Source organism: Schistocerca cancellata, chromosome 1, assembly GCF_023864275.1.
Source record: "Schistocerca cancellata isolate TAMUIC-IGC-003103 chromosome 1, iqSchCanc2.1, whole genome shotgun sequence".
NCBI lineage: Eukaryota > Metazoa > Arthropoda > Insecta > Orthoptera > Acrididae > Schistocerca > Schistocerca cancellata.
The window spans coordinates 1,279,064,434-1,279,087,638 of NC_064626.1; the positions used below are offsets into that span (position 1 = coordinate 1,279,064,434).

The window sequence follows — 23,205 nt, forward strand, 5'->3', positions numbered from 1 at the left end:
GGCAGTGCGTTTTTGTTACCAAGTAACGTCTTCGTCAATTACTTTAGTTTTAATGTAATCTACGAGTAATTGCTGGTGTTTGATATTAACATGAAAAGGATTCCGTAGACAGGGAAAGAACCTGTTCTTGGGAAACTACTTCTATAGTGACCAAAAGATACTAAATGATGTTCAAGCACTTGTGTTACAGCAGCAGTATGAATAAAATGATATTAATAATAACAGTAATAATCGAATTATCCGGCAACTTCACACTTCACAGTGGATTTTCTCGAACTAAGAAATTTGCTGAATTTGTGAAAAATCAAAATGGCTTCACATCCAGCCTATGATGCCTAGAAGAGTCTTTACATCCTGCTGACATGAGAATAGCATAATCTCTGCGTCAGAAGCTTGCTTCTACTTGACCATTTAATAGACTCGCATTTTTTCCACCGTGACTAATTTTGTAAGCTAAGCACATCATCCGTTACAGCACACTCCTGGGGCTGGGTAATGTGGCCACAATGGTCTGGTGGAACGAGCTATCACAGATGCAATGCGTGGGTTCAGGCATTTACTTTTAAGAGGCACAAACAGATTTATTTTACCTCTGGTAACCTCAAGAGAAAGACGTTATAATCCAGAATCCGCATTAAACATCACGTTCCTTCATAACCAACTGAGCAGAGCCAGTTTTCGTTGGGAAATGACAAAGCGGAAGTCATGGTAAACAGAAATAAAGTCGCCAGTAAACTTACTTACATTAGAAAATTTTATTTTATTTGATGAACCGATAGCCATTTAAAGGGACAGGGCTCTTATTTTACTTGTACTTGATTGAACTAGAGACTTTTAAAAATTTGGTGCTGGACTGTGATTCGAATTCGTATCTCCTCTTTCGAGGATCTGAATCTCTCGGAACAGTATAGTTCAGTCATTTCGTTCCTGTTCCCAAGACTGCAATCTTCTCTAGCTCTCTTCCAAAGGTAAGTATGTGGGTCTGAAACCTGATCCAGTACAAAAATATTCATAATTTCATTTCTAGCTTTATCAAGTGCACACCCACCTGCTAGTGAAAATTAACGCGCAATTTCAATGTCTGTTCATGTGTTGCCAACAATCGCAACAGGTGTCGTTATTTCTGGTCAAACACGCACACATCTTACTGTTCATGAGTAAGCAACTGATACTTAAGCTATATTCGTGGATGCGCGGTAGGTGTGCAGTTCGATTGTCGCTTAGGCACAAAAGTTTGTATCCTTATTTTAGATTCAGACACCTAGCGGCTCGTAAGAAAAACCGATACGTAACATTTGATTTTTCTTAGTTAACAATCGGATTACGTGTTGGGTTCGTATCTCCGTCACAGAACTTCACATCATGCACTTCATCTTTAAATGCATGCACACTTTGTTACTTCAGAATGGAGGTATATCAGACATCTTTCGTGGTTAGATAACAGGGATGAAAGGGTCTTGATAGGAGTCACGGTTTATTACAAAAATTGTCGTCTTTTATTTTCAAGTTTAGATTTGGTTACTGGTATTGGCAAAACTTTCGGTAGTTCATGACTCTTCATGGCTAATAATCAATATGATGTGATTAGATTAGATTACATTACATTAGATTAACTCTTGTTCCATAGATCATGAATACGACATTTCGTAATGATGTGGAACGTGTCATTTTAATGAAAGATTTCTTTAAATACCATGATTCAATTTCTTTACAACAATTTTTTACACACTCTCTCATTGCTTTTTATCTCTCTCTCTCTCTCTCTCTCTCTCTCTCTCTCTCTCTCTCTCTCACACACACACACACACACACACACACACACACACACACACACACACACACACACACACACACACACACATTCTTTTTTATTTTTATTTGTATGTTCTGCTCGACTATCGGCGAGGCAGGAAAACGCCTGTGAATGACTTTCTTAGTTTTGAGTGCACTTACGAAAGAAATATAAAAACAACAATGAGAGTTACTGATTTATGATGCTCAGTTTGCAGTCAGTTCTGAGTATTATTAGTAACTACGCTCCAGTCCCTAAACCTAGTTACAGAAAGCGAATCAGACGCATTACGTATTCCAGGCCGTAGCAGCCGCGACTTGGAGACACCAGCTATGGTCACTTCCCAGACCGCTGTAGGATCACATCGGTTCGTCTTCTTCCTGCTGGTACTGTAACTGAGATTTGGCAACAAGGCAACGTATGTTTGGCAACTCTGTGATCGACGAGTTACTTTCTGGTGTGCACGGAATTAAGCCTCAAAGTTCACTTGATTTTACCTGTCATTTCCATTGAATAATCTGAGTTATTATAGCTTGAAGGGTAACAAAAGATTGAAAATTTACGGTTTTCAGCCCAAGAAAGTCGTTGCAGGTGGAAATCGCAACTAATCTCGACCTTTAAATAGCGGTTTACGAGTTCTAGTTACTATTGCCGTCGTAATAGGAAGCTGAGACCCATACCCCCTCGCCAGCTCTGTGGTAACGTGCTGACCTGTGAAACAGCGTCTGTTACGGTTCGCAGTTCCAGTCTCACTGACTGAAACGTTTTTATCCCTTCTGTGAAAGAGCTACAAGCAGTCAGATCAAACATCAATACGGAAATCGTAAGAAAATGCTTTCAGCTCATAGTGCAATGTTGAAAAACTTACAATGCTGCACAACAGGTATCGCCTCTTTCCGCTGCTGACAAGCGAATTTTGGGTTTCTAGGAATACGTAACTATATTTATGAAATGCCACATTTGCATACCTCTTGAGTAAGACACAGCATACCAATTAAACACAGACCCTATCAAAATCTAAGTGAGTAGTATTTTACTAATTCGTGTCGATAGAGGCATGCTTGTGTACAGATACTTTCGTCGTAAGGTTATCATCGTTAGTTTTATTTCATTTCTTATAATACAGTGCACAATTTTCGTAAGGTTTCCTTTAGTGTTGTTAAAACAATAGTAAACATGAGAGAGAAATTAATCATCAACGATATATGCGAATTCTCTGATGTTACCTATGACAGTCTGACAATGCACATGCAGTTTATTGATTACATGCATGTAGAAAATTTGTTCTGAGTTAAAGCTGTCAATCAAAGTTTGAAGAAGAATAAAATATCACTACCACACGACGGCTAATGTAGAAAATACTTTTCTGACATATTATGGCACGATGCGCTCTCCCTGCACATCTTCGAGATGCATCTGCTGCCTGCTGTCTATTAAACCTGAATAGGACAAAAGTCACAGTAGTTAGTCCTTTTTCCACATGCGACTACTTTGGGTTGAGAAGTGAAGGGAATTTGTTCAAAGTTCCATTAGATTGATAACTTCAGTAGAGAGCAGAATTGCGTTTTAAAAAATGTAGCACTGAATGTATTCGAACTCGCGACATCTTATCTATGCTACAAGCTGACACAGAACTACAACAGCTCCAGAGCTCGGCAACTATTCCTCCAGAACTTTTGGATTCCACAGCACTGTGAGATTATGCATATGGCCATGCCTTGATTTCTGAGAGACAAACAGTTACAGCTTTTCTTTTGGACTGAACGACGTTTTCTAGTAACAGATAGCGCAATAGAATAGCTCAAGTGAAAAGGAACACTTCTTATTTAAACTTCTGCTTCCTACAATGTTGGCAGTTGTGTGTAGGTGTGTAGGTGGCAGTAACGTGATTTTATTTCTGTGATTACAAAATAGTCGAATGTATGCACTGGGTAGCCGAGGCAGCTAGTTCATGGTGATTCGGTCAACCAAGTAAATGAATTTACTGAACATGCTGCAAATTACTACAGGGAGCCTGTGTGTCAGAATTCTCATCCAGTGTGGCACAACTGCGTTACGATAGAAAAATGACTCGCAGAGAAGAGGATTTCGTGGTCTGTTGGACGGATGGTAGGTTGTTATACCTATGGTCTGGGTTCGATTCCCACTTCTGTCAATGATTTTAGATAGGGAGAGACAGATTCCATTCTCTCCTGGCTACACCAAGTGAAGGAGATATAATGGCTGCGTGGTCAGAAAATTCACATTAAAGATGATATTCCTTCTTTACCAAGTAGACGGTAGGTTGAACCACAATAAAGTCTGGAGTGGCGACATGTAGAAACTCTACCACCAGTAACCTTTCTTATACTAGTTATTTATTTCAAGTGACGACACAAACGCTATGTATGGTCACAGGACACTTATTCCATCTTTTATTTGAGCTTCTGTATGTCGATAAAATTGGTTCTGAACTGGGAATGCAACTCAGACCGCCCTTAACGCGGAATTTGATCCCTTCGTGGCAATACAGCTCGGCTACAATTTGTTGTTTGTTCAAAACTGCAGATTCCTCAACACCTTCACATATTATGCGTGAATGGGATCGAATCCTGGCCCGGCACTAAAGATTTAATTATGTATTATCAAGCTCTAGCATGAGAACACCTGTCTGCTGGTGGATAATAATTTTGATTTTTAATGTATTTTCATTCGCTGTCACACTAACGATATCTGACGTTTTTAACTTCCAGTGAGACACAGAACTATTTGCGAGATGACTGTAAGTTCAAGATGCTATTCTGAGCAGCTGGTGGAGAAAAATTCGGTAGCTGACGTCTCTTTGTGTGTAGTCAACAACGATATGTGTGGGGCTCTATTCCCAGTGAGCGCTGAACTCTTCGTCATATTATTTCAGTTCAAACATGCTCACATGTCACTGCTGGTGCAACAAACCCATATTTAACGTTAGTTTTCTCTAGAATATAACAGCGATAGGTGCCGGGTTGGAGTCCTGGGAAGGAAAAAATTAATTTTTCGTCTCGTCATTTCAGTTATAACATCTAGTTACTGCCGCGAAATTCCGATATGTCACATTTGACTGTGCTTCGATAGCAATCCGATTAGGTTCCGGGTTCGAATCCGTGTCCAACACACAGCTTTACCTCACGGCATTTCAAGTAAGTTACTTGTGAAGAAGCAATATTTAACATCTCTCGTAGTTCGTTAACAGGGACAATAGATGCTGGGTAGGAATTCGCGTCTGTTAAAAATGTTTGCGTTATGCAATTTAAAGTTGATATTTGCTAACTGATACTGTCTAAAATCGAGGTATACCACTCTCTGTATGCCTAATCAGGAATGACTGTTAGTTTCCGTCAGTCACGAAATCTTTGCAAAGTCTGCATGAGCTGGGTTTGAATCCATATGCAGAACATGACGGTTCGTCGTGTCATTTAATGTTCATACATATTCTCAACTAGCTGCTCGTGAATAACTTAAATTTTTAATGTCATTTTGTGGTAAATAGATCAAATGGCTCTGAGCACCATGGGACTTAACTTCTAAGGTCATCAGTCCCCTAGAACTTAGAACTACTTAAACCTAACTAACCTAAGGACATCACACACATCCATGCCCGAGGCAGGATTCGAACCTGCGACCGTAGCGGTCACGTGGTTCCAGACTGAAGCGCCTAGAACCGCACGGCCACATCGGCCGGCCCCCACCATCTGGTATCAATGCATTACCTTATAATCCATTATATATAATCATTTTCATAGTACACTTGATATTATAGATGAGTAGGACACAAGACAGGACATAGATAATGTCCGTTTGACGTCAACAGTGTGTAACATTTTACTTTTTTGAATAGGACAATGTTCCTCTCCAATAATTTTTAGATTAGTTACAATAAGCTTACGCTGCAAGAGAATTCGCTTGTATTTTTCAATATGTGGTCTGTTGTCGGTTTGAAAGCCTTCCATAACATCGGCAACGTAGTGCAACTCCACCGAGAGCTGTCTGGAGTAGGGTGGGGTTAGCTATGTGAAAGTTGCGAGCTGTCGAAGACGATCTTCATATTCCTAATGCGATTAGGACATCGTATACTCTTGACGACGTTTAGCACCTGTGCGGTCAGTCACCCAATTTCAGAATTCATTTTGAGTAATCCTGCTAAATTCCCAAAATACTGTCTTTTTATATTGATGAGTAATATGGATAGTCGTCACGTTCATGTGCCGTCTACAACGCAAATTTAATGTTACTATCCTAGGAACTAACCTGCAATACGTTTTGTATTTCATAATCGGAACTATCTGCATTAACCGTCATCAGAGCAATGTCAGGGAACAGAGTGCAGCAGTGCCTACTTGAGGACCTGCTTGAGTCGTGTTCTAAGGAAAGGGTAGTTGCTGGTTCACATTATATTACACTAGCGAGAAGTACCGACTTTTCCTTTTCTCTGCAAACATCCAGAACTAAATTCAGTAACTAAATGCTAAGAATATATTTTCATTGTGCCAACTCAAAGATCAATAGATATGGATATAGATATAGATTTTTATATTTAAAGCCATTCTCTTTCTGCGTTGGAATAAACATCAGTCATTATTTGCTTGTTCTTGTTACGATTGTTATTGTCATTCTCTCACTCGCAAGAGTCTTATGCTGATGCTGTATGAATAAATTATGCCATTGGACACAAAGCGGTTTAGTTTTGAGACCTAACCCACGAGGGGGGAAGGCACAGTGGTCTGCTTCAGGAATTCCAAGCAATAAAACACAAAAAACAACCCAGGAAGGGTTCGAACAGCTACTTTCACGCAGAGACATGCATTTGGAATCTGTTCATCGTTACGGGGTCAAACAAGAGGGTCACATTACTGAAACAATGATCGGGCTACTTAGTATATAATAGAGCATACAGATTTCAAGGAGGAAACGTATGAAGACGCAGACTTCCTCGTTATCAATATGTGCGGCATATCTTTCGTGTTAACGAAAGTAAATTCCCGCTTTACCTCTTCTTACGTGTCAAATGAAATGAATGCCATGAGGAATAGAATATTTGTTGACTGCGTCTCTTCTTGCTTCCATCCTTACCAACATATTTCTTCATTCTCGTGGTAATCATGACAATCTATGTGCATGCTGCAAACGATTGCAAGTGGACAAATTCGACATCGAGGTGCAAAGCGTTTGGTATCTTACATTATATTCAATTCGAATAAGATTCCGGTGTATTTTTACTTCGTTTGTATTTTTAGATGATTATGAACGTTACGGAAATTTATCTCACATGCTTTATGTTGAATGAGAAACATTGAATGATCCGTTTTGCTTTCCCTACGTTGAAATGATATAATGTCGGCGTCAACAGCCTTCTTCCACGCCGGAAGCTGAAACTTGTATCATTCTGGATTAATGATAATTGAATGTCTCATATGTATACATAGCCCACAAGGCGACGTCAGAAACCACCAGGGGAGAACGCCGCATAAAAACCAAACGTGCGCGCGCGTCTCCACTCTGAAGAACCGTATCGGAGAATCACGGCAAGCATTTCGCTGAAGAGCTGCCTCGTCAGAGAGCCGAGAAATGGCAGCGTCGTAGCAAGTATTTGTCAACACTCTGATAGTGCATTTACTTCCGGGTGTAGGTCGGCGTTACCTCGCTAAATTCACTTAACATTCGTTTTCCACATCGAAGACTCGTACGATATAATCCACTGCAAGATGACACAATTAGAAAGTATATTTAATTTCTGGACTCCAAGAACGGCGTTCTTCACATAAGTAACACCTGTTTGTGTGTGCATTCGGGAGGACGATGGTGCAATCCCGCGCCCGGCCATCCTGATTTAGGTTTTCAATGATTTCCCTAAATCGCTTCAGGCAAATGCCGGGATGGTTCCTTAGGAAGGGCACGGCCGATTTCCTTCCCCATCCTTCCCTAATCCGAGCTTGTGATCCGTCTCTAATGACATCGTTGTCGACGGGACGTTAAAACAGTAATCTCCACCTCCTCTGTTTCTGTGTTTAAGGTTGCGTTTTGAGGCTCAGGCAACATCGCAGTGACTATAGTCCGCCTCTGGCCGCCAGTGTGTCGTTAGCTCAGAGGTTCCCTTGTGCGTTGCAGTGCTTGTACTATAAGTTCGAATCACGGTAGAAGCCGCTGACTAAAACATTTTATTTTCCATTTTAATTAATGGAGTTGCAAACTGCTAGTAAACATTTCTTATGCGAAATCTGAAGAATGCCTTTAAACATCAATCTTCGTCCGATTTCGACTTAGTAAATTAAGTTAATATCATGGATTTCTGCTTTGCAAATTCCAAGGTGCTTCACTGTAAAATAGGTCCTGAAAAGACTCAAACCGACTGTCAACGATATAAATTTGAGCTTTGTTCGTCATATAGGTCTAACATGTCAGAAGGTTGTTTATGAAGTGCACATGTTCATTAATATAGTTCACATCTTCTAAATTTTTGCAATAGCGTTTAACTGTAGACGTTTTCTAACACCGGCGTTAGCAATTCCTTTCCGTTCTCTGAAACCTTCAAAACGACAAATTTTTCTGGTTTAAATCTGATGACATTAACTATCACTTCCGATCAACAATAAATACTTCATGAACCCATACATGGAACTCCAAATGTGCAGTGTGCCTGCACTGCTACAGAGCATGCATTGCAAGGTATTCACACAGTTTATCGCATAGACTTACCATAAGGAATGAAACAAGAACTGTAATACATTTTACACCACAGACGCTCACTCTGGCTTGACGAAAACATCCAATCATTGACCAAAAGTTGCACAAATAATTAAGTTTGAAAGGAAAAGAAACGAGGTATGAAGCATTTATAAATTCATCGAATGTAGTGAGGTGGTTTAATTTCGTCCCAGTCTATAAAATTAATTTCGGGCCATACTCAGCTCTTGCCGATTACCCGCCTACTAATCAGGGCGTCTGTCTCCTATGCTTTTGAGCGTGAATGGAAATTGTAGAAATTTTCTGTGGAGCAACATTTAATAATAAAGCGTTTCAAATCATCAAAAGCGATGAGCGGTAGCAGGCGCTTTCGATAAAGAACGGGGGAGTGCAGCGCCGCTGCTGTCGCCACGGCCGCTGCCAGTAGCCAGCAAATGGATCCCGGAGCTTTGCCGCATACGGCGTCCAGAGGAGGACAGTCTGCAGGAAATCTGCCGCAAAATCGTTACTAGATAAAATTTTGATATCGGTGTGTCACAAAGCGAAATAGATTGAATCTGCGCTACCATTACATTCACGTCTTCAGCATTCAGACAGAAGAGGCTATAAAAATATTTTATGCCAGCTGCTCTCGATCCACTGACATTATGAACAGAAACAACGCACGCTACCGCTAGACCACAGGCGTAATCAGCCTAGAGTCTCTCTATCTTGGGACAAGTTTTCCTCCAGGAAGTGCCGCAGTCTACAGTGTTGCCAGATTGTGCAGATAACCGGACTTAGAGAATTAGCGAGTTGGCCAGTTTCTTTGTCCCATGTCGCGATCGGCGCGGACTTAGCCTCTGAAGCGGCCGGCCGCCGGTCAAGTTTTATGTCAAAGAGTGTACATTAAGTAAATGTTCATACCTATATGTGTGGGGTGGATGGTACTTTGTACCAGTGTAAGTGATTTTCTAACCTGTTCCATTTGTGTATTTGATGAGAGAATGGTGACTGTCTATATGCCTCTGCACATGGCCACGATTTTTCATATTCTTATAATTCTTATACAAGGTGTAAAGTGCTGCTGACTCAGTAATCACAGCTGTTGCATCCACTGCTTGCAATGGTTCACAACCCTACTTTAGTACTGTTACTTACAACTTTCCATCTGTACTTGCCATTCACAATGTTGAATATTTACTCTTGACAGAGGTGTAACGCAAAAACTGCAACACCAGAAAATGGCAAAAAATGATGTGCTATTAAAAAATTAATACAGGTTTCTGATCCACGTTTCTATAAGGTAATATTCTAGGAGGATCCACATTTCTATAAGATAATGTTCTAGGAATGGTCGCTGTAGCATCTTTTACACGATTTACTTTGCGGATGCACTGCACTGTCCCAGAACTCGTCCAAGAAATCTAAGTCTTCCTTTCACCTTACATATTATGTATTTCACATACTTCCTTGCCTTACTCCCACATATTTAGGCAATGTGATGTACTCCAGAAGGTCACCACTAATCGTGCTGTCAAATAATGTCAGATTCTTCTCATCAATATTATCATCGGGAATGTGTTTCTGTAATGCCAATACCAATGAAAACATGATGAATATAATGTAATTCTCCGTCTGTCTGTTTCTTGTTGTCATCAGTCATCTTAACTGGTATGCTGTGCCCTGCCATTGCTTTCTCTCCAGTGCCAGCCTCTTCAGCTCAGAGTAGCACTTACACACAAAGACCTCAATTATTTGTTGGATTTATTAATCTTGGTCTTCCCACACTGAGTGAGGTATCGCAGTGATTAGCACACTGGACTAACATTCAGGAGGATGATGGTTCAAACCCGCTTATGGCCATCCAGATTTAGGTTTTCTGTGATTTCTCTAAATTGTTTAAGCAAATGCTGGGCTGGTTCCTTTGAATGTATTCGGCCATTACCTTCTCCATCCAGTCCGCAGCTCGTGGTCTTGTGGTTGCGTTCTCGTTTCCCAAGCACGGGGTCCCAGGTTCGATTCTTGCCGGGGTCAGGGATTTTCACCTGCATTGAGAAGACTGGGTATTTCATCATCATTCATGAAAGTGGCGAGATTGGACTGAGCAAAGGTTGGGAATTTGTATGGACATTGATAACCGCGCAGTTGAGCGCCCTACAAACCAATCATCATCGTCATCATCGTCATCATCGTCATCATCATCATCATCATCATCATCATCATCATCATCCTTCTCCATCCATCTCTAGTCCGATAGTCTGAGTTGCTGCTCCTTCTCTGATGACCTCATTGTCAATGGGATGTTAAACACTAATCTCCTCCTCCTCTGTCTTCCGCCACAGTTTTTACCCTCTACAGTTCCCTCTAGTACCATGGAAATTATTAACTGATGTTTTAATAAGTCCTTTCCTTTCACCTTACCCCTTCTTCTTGTCAGTGTATTCTTCATTTCTCTCTCTCTCTCTCTCTCTCTCTCTCTCTCTCTCTCTCTCTCTCTCTCTCTCTCTTTTTAAATCCTCGCCAATTCTGTGGAGAAGCCCCGCGTTTCTTATCTCATCAGTCCATCTGATTTTCAGGATCCTTCCATAGCATCACGTCTTATACAGTTCGAGTCTTTTCTCTCCACTCCACCCTAGAGCCTTGGTTCACTTCCGTACCATACTGTACTCCAAATGTACAGCTTCAGAAATTTCTTCCTCAATTTAGGGAATACAGAGAGAAAAGAATGTTTGCTACAAGCAGGTCTCTTTTGACAGGATTGCCCTCTTTGCCTAGGCTAGTGTGCGTTATTATGTCCTCCTTGCCTTGTACATTTATTAGAGCTCTGTTAGCCACAATTTCTTCAGGAATTAATGAGCCAAATATTTTGTATCTTTGGCTTCCAGTCCTTTGTAATGGAAGATTAAATGTGATGCGGTTTTATCCCTGAGACCACATAGTATGCACTTTAGAGACTTCTTTCTCTGTTCTCATCATGTTCAGATGTTTCTTGAAGTTACTATAGCCAATTATTAGACCTACCATGATTTCAAAGTGCCTACAGTTCAAGCCCAGGGTTATTGAACATTTCTTCTAGCCTCACAATGGCTTCATGGGATTGCGCAATAATTTTTTATCTCATTGCAAGGCTTGACAGAGATTTCGGAGCTGCTTAGCTGTCTGAATGAATGTAGATGATATATTCCTTGTAACAGCCATGTAGATTCTCCATTGTGCATTCTCTGATTGCCCATTATACATTGTTTTGCTTCCAAGGTAGCAGAATTCCTTCATTACTTCTACTTTGTGGTCCCCAGTTTTGATGTTAATTTTATCACTAATTTCGTTTCTGCTACTCCTCGTGTTCTGTTTACTCTTATTTCATACTCTGCGCCCAATAGACTGTTCATTTTATCAGAACACCCTATAACTCTCTCTTGCTTCCACTGAAGATTACAAGATCATTAGCAAATCTTATCATTGATTTTCTTGCACCCAGACTTTTAATCCCTCTCTCGATCCTACCTTTTATTTCTGTTGTTGCTACTTCGAAGTACTGATTGAACAGTAGGGGAGTAAGGTTCTATCCTCATCATACACCCTTCTCAACCCAAGCAATTAGTGTTTGGCCTTACATTCTTATTGTTCCTTTTTGGCTCTTATGCATATTTTTCATTTTTTCCCACTAGCTTGCACCTATTTTTCTCATAATTTCAAACATCTTGCCTCATTTTATATTTTCAAACATTTTTCCTGGGTCAACAAATGCTACAAAGGTTATAGGTGTCTTGATTTTTTTTTTTTTTTTTTTTCTAGAGTCTTGTTTCCGTTATTAAGTGCAGTGTTAGAACATCCTCTCTGGCGGCTTTATATTATCTACTGATTGTCAACTAACATATCCTCATATTTATGTTCCATTCTTCTGTATATTTTTCTTGTCAGAAATTTTCATACAAGAGCTATCAAGCTGATAGTACAATACTTTTCACACTTACCTGCTGTCGCTGTCTTCAGAATTGTGTGGATGATGTTTTCAGATGGTATGTCTCCAGTTTTGTGTATTCTACACACGATCTTGGATAATTATTTGGTTTTTCACTTCCCCCTTTGATGTCAGAAATTTGCAAGGAATGTTACGTATGCTGTCCATCTTATTTGATTGCAAATATTCTAAGACTTTGCTAAATTCTTCTTCTGTCATATAATCAAACAGTTTCTTCCACTCATAGAGGCCTTCTGTGTACCCTTTCCACCTGTCTACTCTGTCTCCTCTACATTTAACAATTGAAATATTCTTGCACTCTTAATATTGACTCCTTTGCTTTTAATTACACCTCAGGTTGTTTTGACTTTTATATATGCTGAGTGAGTTATCCTTCTGATGACCAATTCTCTTTCTGTTTCTGCATATTTTTCCTGCAGCCATTTTACCTTGTCTTCCCTGCACTTCCTATTTATTTCATTTCTTAGTAACATATATTTCTGTATTCCTCTCTTTTTCTTCAGCATATTTGTACTTCCTTCTTTTGTTGTTGATCAATTGATGTCTTTCTTCTGTTACCCAAAGGTTCTTGCACATACATTTGTACATCCAACTTCTGTGAGTGCCTTTTGATTAAAGATGTCCGTTCCTCTTCAGCTGAGCTGCCTACTGTGATATTCGTTATTGTGGGATGTACAGACTTAGAGAACTTCAAAAGTCCATCATTATTCCTCAGTGCTTCACGATCCCTCTTGTTTCCATGTTGATTCTTCCTGATGACTCTCTTAAACTGCAGCATACTTTTCATCATTATTAAACAGTGGTCTGATGTACATCTGCTTCTGGGTGTGCCTTTTCAGTCCATTGTCTGATTTCGGAACCTCTGTCTAACCTTGATGTAATCCTGTGCTATATTTCTGTGCCTCCAGGCCTTTTCCAAGTACACTTTCTTCTCACGTGATTTTTGAACAGTTTATTCCCTGTTACCAGTTGAAGTTTACTGCAGAAATCAGTTGGCCTTCCTGCTCTCTCATTCCAAATGCTGAGCCCATATCCTCCCTTAATTCTGCCTGCTATTTAATCCCCTAATACTGCAATGCAATCAACCATGATTATTAAATTTTCATCTTCTTTTACATATAATTACCCATTCGGTATCCTTCTATACTTTCTCTGTCTTCATCTCCTGCACCCCCCCCCCCCCCCCCCAACCTCTCACTGTATTGTTCAAAGTAACTTACTCTGTGCCCTACCTTTATATTCATAGCATATTCATTCCATTTATACCATTTTCTCATGCTTTTGGTATTACACTGCATTCATCTGAGCAAAATCTTAATCTTATTTACATTTCATGTCATTGAATCCTCGCTGTAGTGGGATTAAGCGTTTGCAGTTCCATTTTCAGATTTTCTAGCGTCCCTACCACATTCAACCTTCTGGCATTTCACACTCTTGTCACATAGGATGTTACCCTTCATTGCTTATTTAACCTTTTTCTTATGGTAAACTGCTCCTTGGCAGTCCCCTCCGGAAAATCCAAGTGGGGAACAATCTGGAATCTTATGCCAATGGAAAGATCATTGGGACACTTTACATTTACAGAGCACATGTTCTGTTGATACATGTTCCCATTGATCATAGTTGATTCCTCTGCCCATTAGAGGCGTGAGCCTCTTTTGCTCCACCCCGTCCCTCTGACAAAGCCATTAACAGAGCAAGAATGATTCCTTATGCCAGAAGTATACAACTGCCGTTGCTGAAGATCTTTATTTAAAATTTAAGTACTGGCTGGAGACCAAGGTAGTCTTGATTCATCCAGAACATAATACGTACTCAAGGCATCATAATCAAAATATTGATGTAACACATTGCACATTCTGTAAATCTAAAGTCAACATTCACTGAACTATGATAAACAGGTATGATGTATTCTGACGGAGAGGAAAATATATTTGTTATTAGAAACATTTATAGTTATGACGTATGAAAGTTTTATTAATAATAAAAATTACTTTAATGGTCTACTCTTATTCCAACAAGACAATGTGCAGCAATTGTAAACTTAAATACACCCTGATGACCTCTGTGAATGTTGATGTGTGAGTAAATAGTGTACACATGTTACGCATACAAACCTTAACTGTAATTCTGTAAATAAAAGTGGCCCAGTTGAATTATTCCAAGTACACTTTTCCATCTTGGCACCTTAACGTTGACCTGTGGCTCTTAACAATTATATGTGAAAGATTGGATGCTGTATTCTTGTCCGAAATGGGAGTCGGTTTGTTTTTGATAAATAGAGTAGAGAAGTGGAAGAGCCATATGAAGGCTCAACTTCCTAGACTAAACCCCCTCTCATATGCGATGAGGCAGCTCATGTGAACATGAACATGGATGTGAACGGAAAATCCAACCTTATGATACGCAGCAACTGTGTCATGGGGATGTGCTGGTTAAAGTGATTTGCAACTGCAGCACTCTCCCACAGCAACCGGAGGCTTACTTTGGCTCACGAACTGCACAGTTTGTTTGCGAAAATCGTCGCACATAAAATTCCTACATTAACTCTATTAAAATACACATCTCCTTATAATACAAAACCCACCAAATATGGCCTTCAGCTGAAAACTATGGAACAGTAGTGTACTGAAGAAAATTTTGTAAATGTGTTGCTGTGATTCATGGTGGCTTAACCACTGCTGGTTCCTTTTAAAGTGAGGAAACTAGTGTCCCCATCACCATGGGGACCATGCCTGATAGCTGTGCAGCAGCAGCAGCAGCAGCAGCCATGAGTGGGGTAGGTTTCTTTACCACAAATTCCCGAGTCGGATACATTTCGATAAGTGTCAAGAGACCAAAGCTAGAAGAGCTCTCTTTTAAGATCCTAAGCTTATATTTGCTTCAGGCTACTTGCATTTTTTATAAGTTTCATTAATTTGCTTTAGAACATTCTGAGGAAACCTGTGCTGCCAGCCAGATGATGCCACTGATTGGATTGTTTTGAAAGAAATTTTGAGGAGACAGAACTAAAAAAAATTACTCTTTCCAAATGGCATTACCTCAAATTATTATAGCCACAACAAAGAAAACCTTTTTGTTTTGGGTTCCTTTCTATATTTCATTCTTTATAAAAATAATTTTGTGGGTCTGAGTGCTGTCAAGATGTCTAAAAAAACACAAGAAGCTGCTTATTTGCAGTTGTTCTGACTTAAGCTCATTTCCTAGTTATCAGGACTTTTGATGTTACCTTCCATAGAGAGAAGTAAACAATTGTAGAACATAATAAAATGTGTTAGATTTAATCTGAGTATCACTGGTACCTGAGCCCATTTTCGATGTACCTCCACCTTGTTGATTTTTTTAGTGCCTTATATTTTCGCATTGCAAAAGCGGATCTAGATTTTTAGGTGCTTTTGAACACAGTCTTTCTATTGCAAATGATTTAAGTCTTCGCAGAAGTCTCAGTTTTGGTAAAAGTGGAGTGGAAGTAGCAGTTTTTGGTGTTTTCAGAAAAATCATAAACTTTGCCCTCAATTTTTAAGCTATTGGAAAGCAGTAGAAGAATGAAATTTCATATTTTAAGACCTTGATAGGTAAGTTATTAAGTGCAAAGTTCCAGGTTTATATCGCAGTTACTTCAAGGATATAAAAAGCTAAACTTCACATGTTTTTGAGCTATTTTTTCAGCTGACTTTTTTTCAAATTATCCATAAGAAAAATGCCCAGGTAATCATTTTTTTAAATTGTTGAGCTTAAGAGCTCAAAGAAATTCTGCGAGATGACCTAGTGTTGTTTCTTTCAAGAAAATATGACCACAGTTACTATCTCAAAGTTTCAAAACTTAAGGGTGCACTGTTGATAACTGCACTGTAGGCTCAAGCAAAGGGCAATATCTCCAGAAGTATTGAATTACTGATTGTTGAACTTTACCAATGATCACTCGAACACGTTTGAATGTTCACACGAAATTTCAGCAAAATCCACGATGGTCATATGGGAACTTCTTCTGAAATGAGACCCTTTAGCATGGAGTGACCCAGTAACATTTGGTACTACAGACAACGAACTATGCTCTATTTAAGGTACAGAGGCTCTATTTGAGGTACAGATACTTGTCACAGTAAAAGCGACATACAGAAATATACACGTAGACAAATGTATGTTGGAAACCAATAACCCTATTTCAGAGGCAAGCTTTGCAAATCCTCTTTATGTAAAAGCTTCGTTGAGTACAATGCTCACTCACATAATATATGCTGCAGGCTTGTTTATCTGGTGCTGCTTGGAACTTTTCACTTCCTTGATATTTGAGGGCCTCTATACATGGCATTTGGGGCTGTTAGCATACAGATAGTTCTTCACTTAATTGCTTTTTACTTCCTATTCACAATCAGTTTGTGTGAAATCAGCAGTTTCCAACTGTGTTTTACCCCTTAATGGACTGATGGAAGCAGCTTGCGCTGTACTTCTCTACCTAAGTTTAAGGCTTATAGCTAATTTTCATAATTAGATTTTTTTCCTGACAACCCTTCTTTATTCAGTCATTACAGTATGTAGTGATTCTCTGCCAGTAATTTGCTTTTCAAGTCCAGAATCTCCTTCATGATTTTCACTGTTCTTTCTGACAATTGCTAACAGAATAAGCACAACTGTCATGTCCATTTTTGTAAACAATCTTTGTAATTCGTGCACTAGATGCAGCTGACAACTGCCACTGGAGCACTACGGTTACAGGTCACAAGAGGAGCACATTCTGTGAGCTGTAGCACATCATTTCAAAGCATACAGCAACCACGATGCGTACCACATCTGGCATGCTTCCCCATGAGAAATGCATCCCATATGAGGATGGTTTATGCAGAGATGCTGTTAAGACAGTCGGCTGCTCCATGTGCAACCTCCTCAGCAAGCTTGCGGGGGTATTACTGTCTCCAGTACCCGAGATTAGCCTCACAGTACGTCGTAGATGCTCACCACCATTCAGTGTCACCTGTAACAACATAATCAATGAAGTGGGCTGTTCTGTCCCAAGTCTGGTAAACATAGCAAATGGAATAGATGAAGTTCTTATGTTTCGCTAGAAATTGTGTTATTAATTGGAAGCTTGTTTATGGATTGGAAGCACAGTTCATTTTTTGTTTTTGTTCTGGCAACTCTTTCCAAGCAATGCAGATCGGTGGTGTTGCTCTGGAGAAAAGAAGTAAGATAACTGCCTTGGTGAGTAATGAGGTTGTATGTGCAGTTTTCTGCCACTTGATATTGTGATGGAAAATTGGGGAAGGAAAGACTTTATTGGGACCAAAGTCAGACTTATGGGGTGGTGGTCTAATGAGAAATTTGTATCCGTTCACAAAAATGCAGGCTTGAATGTAATAAGTATTTGATGCTATATCACAGTCTCATTAGAAGTATTTAGCATATGGTAGGCACATAGAAAAACATTTTTACTTTTCTTTTAAATGGTGTTCGTGGCTTGGTGATGTAACTTAGAACCTTATGTTAAAGTCTCCCTCTTCCAAATTCTCATTTCATTTTCCAGAAAGATATTAGCGGACAATTTATCTCCTTACTCCAACACTCCCCCACAATATAGAATTCCTAAGAGATCTGTCCATCCCATGAATTTCAATTTCGAGTAGCTTAAAGGACATTGATTGATTATATTTGCTCTTTTTCTTTTAACAGCTTCACCTGTTTCGAGGATACATTACTGTTTGTCATCCTGACGAGAACCATTTAAATGTTGTTGACCGATATGTGGAGATTGCCTCAACGCTATGCATGCGCGAATGGCGACGTCTTCCCAGTATTGTCTCTCATGTGCATTTACCTCTGTTACAGGCCGCTCAGCAGGTAACTGAATACAGTTAAAGCCCATTAGTATTGTGTTTGGATTATTAAAAATAAATTAAGTTATAGATAACACTGCATATGTGCTTCTCTCTCTCTCTCTCTCTCTCTCTCTGTCTCTCTGTGTCTCTGTGTCTGTGTGTCTGTGTGTGTGTGTGTGTGTGTGTGTGTATATGTGTGTGTGTGTGTGTGTGTGTAAGTTTTTTTTTTTTGCTCACTGACTTTTCATGTCTTTTGCAGATAATAGAACTGCAGGAGGCAGCCCAGATACATCAAAGTTTGCTGCATGCATGTGCCACATCAGTGCACGATACCATACACGATTCTCTGAGAGACATGAAGGCTACAGTGAAGACGTGGCGGAACAGGCTTCCCGTAATTGCTGACGATCTGAGCCACTGGAGTGATATTTTCACTTGGAGACAGCACCACTATTCTTTTATTTCTGCACACTGTGATTCGCAACATGAACAGACGAGTAATCATGGGATGCTCGGTGTTCACGCGTCTGCACAGGTACGAGGAATTATTCATGCGTCTGCACAGGTATGAGGCTTTTTTTTTCTCTTTTTATTTTCTTCTTCTTCTTGCCCTCCCAACTGAGATCTTAAGTCTTCAATTCTTCCTTCAGTTCTTGCATTGAAAAGGAGTCAACCAGATACATTTCTTACTATGTTTGTATTTATTTAAACCGGTTTTGGACATTTCCTGTAAGTCTTCAGATTGTGTATGGTGTTTACGTAATCACTAAGACAGACAGTGCACACTTAGTCTGCGGTATGTGCTAGGATGAAGTAGTGGCTGCTTCTTTATCGTGTACACGGCACATTCCAGCATTGGTTGCATCGAGTGGTACTGATCATAAACGTGAATTTGTATACTACTTATGTGGACAGTTTTGAGGTGATTTGTTTTTGTTTTTTTTTTGTGTTTAGCTTCCACAGGGATGTTTGACTTGGATTTGTATGCTCTGCTTACTGAACTGTGCAAGTCCATACTTCACTCGAAGACAGAAGTGCTCTTAGATAACAGTATGTCTCTTCATTTAGTAAGGTAGCTCCAGCATCTCATCTGACTGCGGATTAAATCTCTTGGCATTAATAAGAAGTGCAGTGATTTGATTATGACACTGGCCACTTGCCAGTGTGTCCCCAAGGACACTTTTTCTGGACTCCAAGCTTGGATCTGCATTCTGTGGTTATTTTGACTTACACCAGCTACATACCCATCTTTTTTAAAACTTACACATTACCTATATGTACATATATATTCCACAAGGCATTCAAAGGCACGTGGTGGAGGTCACCATTATCATTTGTTTCCTTTCTTCTTCCATTTGTGAATGGTGTCTGGGAAAGAGTGTCTGTATGACTTCTAATGTATCAGATTTCTCTCTCAGGTCGTTCCAAGAGACGTACATAGGAGGAAAGAATACATTGCGTAGCCTTTCTTGGCATGTAGGATCTCAGAATATTCAAGTAATCCTCACCATGGTGCACAGCATGATGCACAACTGCTCTTCTGTTGGAATTTGATCAGCATCTCGCTGAGTGATTCGGTGAAAAAATGTGCCACTCCTCTTTGTATCGGTGGTCTTTCCTCAGTCCTTCTTGGCAAGGATCACACTCTGGTGAGCAATACTCGGAATCTGTTGAAGGCTTTTTTGTTATCCACTTTGTGTTGTGCGTACTGTAAGACCTTCGGTACACACACCATCAGATTATTTGACTTGTCGCTCTAACGAAGTAGGCGAGTGTCAGCAATATGTCTTGTGGTCTTATCGTGGCGTGTTTATCTTCTGCCGTTAGGTCAGACGATAGAAATGCCACTTGCACGCTTAGAATAGCAGATTGACTGTGACCAACTTTAAACAGAACTTGATTAATTTTCACACACATTTATTAAAATAATAACAATCATAAACCTTACTTAACTTGATTGTGGATGCTATTTACAATTGACAATCTGAAGTTCCTTTGGTCTTGGTACGTTAATCTTATTCTCACATAGCTCTGATACTTGACAAAGTGTCTATTCATTTATCTTCATGGCTATGTACAGGAATATGGTAATCTTATTAGGTGCAGACTGAAACTATACTACAGACTAATTCAGACTAATGCAGACAGACTCATCGGAGGTCGGTACACTCGTTATAATACCTCGAGCGTTCAGGTATCACTGCGCGAGTGTGATCCGTGAGGAGAAAAAGTTCTATGTTAGCAGCAATCTCATTGGCTGCATTACATATTAATACGTAGATCGGCGGTAGCAGAAATTGGTCCGTCTCTATGACAGCGCCATCTTGTAGTGCTTGTCGTTGCCCCTAATGAATGGGGCTGGCTCACCAGATTGACTGGCATCTTGTGTTGAATTGCGACCAGCACTGTACTTGGTGCATAATTCGACAATTGTGGTTTTTGACAAGACATGGTGCCCCATATGATGGATGTCTGGCAGTGTTGTCCTTTTGGCAGTCAAGAAAAGAATAACTGCATTTTGATCCTTTGATCCTGTTTGCCACATTTGGTATTAACTTTGCCATGGTTCATGTTTCCACATATACTGCGTACATGTTGAAAAGACACTATTGCCACACTAATCCCGTACCTACATATCAGTGTTTTGTACCCGCATCAGAGACGCACTAACTGCATACATGCTGCAACAGTGCCCTCAAACATAAACTTTTTGATCACTCTTTCTACAGCTGTATCAAATGTAAGCAGCTACACAGAGCTTTCTGTCAACAATAATGACTCTGTATCACTTTCTTGTTGTGTTGCTGAAGTCACTTTTACATCAGTTAATGTTGCAGTATTCAGAACATATTGTTGAGTTCAATCTGCTAGAAAGTTGTGAATGCAATCGTAAAGCTAGTCTGACATTGTGTAAACAGTATTTTAAAAAGTAAGCGACTGTGTGTAACTGTTTTGAATGCCTTGCTAAGTCAGGGAACATGGTAACCTGAGCAGTGTTGTATATTGCCTTCTTGATTTCATGGGTGAAGAATGCTAATTGTGTTTCATAAGGCCACTTGGAATTATACAGCAGACTGACTTCAGCAGTGGAGGCCTATAATTACAGTATGAAAAGGATAGATTGCTACGCACTATATAGAGAGAATGTTGAGTCATAGACAGGCCACAATGTAAAGACTGCTTTTCATAGCACCTGTTTGCGACTCAGCGTCCGTCCTACGTGGTGAGTAGCATTGTATCCTTTCCATATTTTTGTTATTCCACCCTGGACTTGGGTCCTACAGTTGTGCACATTTGTCAAGCGATACTTCTGGACAGTAGCAATGCTTGTGCAATTTTCCATTCACTTGGTACATTTTGTTGGTTCAATAACGTACAATTAACTGGTACCATAAGAGTGGAAAGATGTTGCTCCAATAACCTATGATGAACTGGTACCGGAAGAGTGCAAAGAAAGTTATTTCAAATAATGTGTGTACCTGTGTGTCATCAGGCATTTTCTCTTTTGACCAATTTCAGTAGGTTTTTTATTATGCACTCATTGCCAGTACAGTTCCCCAATATGAAACAATTTTAGAAGACCAAATTTAGTATTTCTGCATTCTCTGTGCTGCCATCATCTATTTCGGTGCCAGTACCATCACCGAGCAACTTAATGATTATTTGTACCTGCTTACTGACTTCATGTAAGACTGTACCTTATTTAAAGTCAGATGGATTCCGTAGAAATACTGGAACAGGTGAGGCAATACTGACCTTACGACTTATCTTAGAAGAAAGTTTAAGGACAGGAAAACCTACGTTTCTAGCATCTGTAGACTTAGAGAAAGCTTTTGACAATGTTGACTGGAATACTCTCTTTCAGATTCTAAAGGTAGCAGGGGTAAAATACAGGGAGCGAAAGGCTATTTACAATTTGTACAGAAACCAGATGGCAGTTATAAGAGTCGAGGGACATGAAAGGGAAGCAGTGGTTGGGAAGGGAGTAAGACAGGGTTGAAGCCTCTCCCCGATGTTATTCAATCTGTATATTGAGCAAGCAGTAAAGGAAACAAAAGTAAAGTTCGGAGTAGGCATTAAAATCCATGGAGAAGAAATAAAAACTTTGAGGTTCGGTGATGACATTGTAATTCTGTCAGAGACAGCAAATGACTTGGAAGAGCAGTTGAACAGAATGGATGGTGTCTTGAAGGGAGGATATAAGATGAACATCAACAAAAGCAAAACGAGGATAATGGAATGTAGTCGAATGAAGTCGGGTGATGCTGAGGGAATTAGATTAGGAAATGAGACACTTAAAGTAGTAAAGGAGTTTTGCTATTTGGGGAGCAAAATAACTGATGTTGGTCGGAATAGAGAGGATATAAAATGTAGACTGGCAATGGCAAGGAAAGCGTTTCTGAAGAAGAAAAATTTGTTAACATCGAGTATAGATTTAAGTGTCAGGAAGTCATTTCTGAAAGTATTTGTATGGAGTGTAGCCATGTATGGAAGTGAAACATGGATGGTAAATAGTTTGGACAAGAAGAGAATAGAAGCTTTTGAAATGTGGTGCTACAGAAGAATGCTGAAGATTAGATGGGTAGATCACATAACTAATGAGGAAGTATTGAATAGGATTGGGGAGAAGAGAAGTTTGTGGCACAATTTGACCAGAAGAAGGGATCGGTTGGTAGGACATGTTCTGAGGCATCAAGGGATCACCAATTTAGTATTGGAGGGCAGTGTGGAGGGTAAAAATCGCAGGGGGAGACCAAGAGATGCATACACTAAGCAGATTCAGAAGGATGTAGGTTGCAGTAGGTACAGGGAGATGAATAAGCTTGCACAGGCTAGAGTAGCATGGAGAGCTGCAGCAAACCAGTCTCAGGACTGAAGACCACAAAAAGAACAACAGCCATCACCGAGCAACTTAATGATTATTTGTTCCTGTTTAC

General features: G+C 39.9%; 1 protein-coding gene across 1 annotated transcript in view; it reads left to right on the forward strand.

Annotated features, from left to right (window-relative positions):
• LOC126146787 (transformation/transcription domain-associated protein) overlaps positions 1-23,205 on the forward strand; it is a 508,296-nt gene that overhangs the window by 357,745 nt on the left and 127,346 nt on the right. Inside the window, exons 50-51 of the mRNA XM_049915647.1 lie at positions 18,123-18,290; positions 18,528-18,833. Of these exons, the coding sequence (XP_049771604.1) occupies positions 18,123-18,290; positions 18,528-18,833 (474 nt within the window). The remainder of the gene's footprint in view (positions 1-18,122; positions 18,291-18,527; positions 18,834-23,205) is intronic.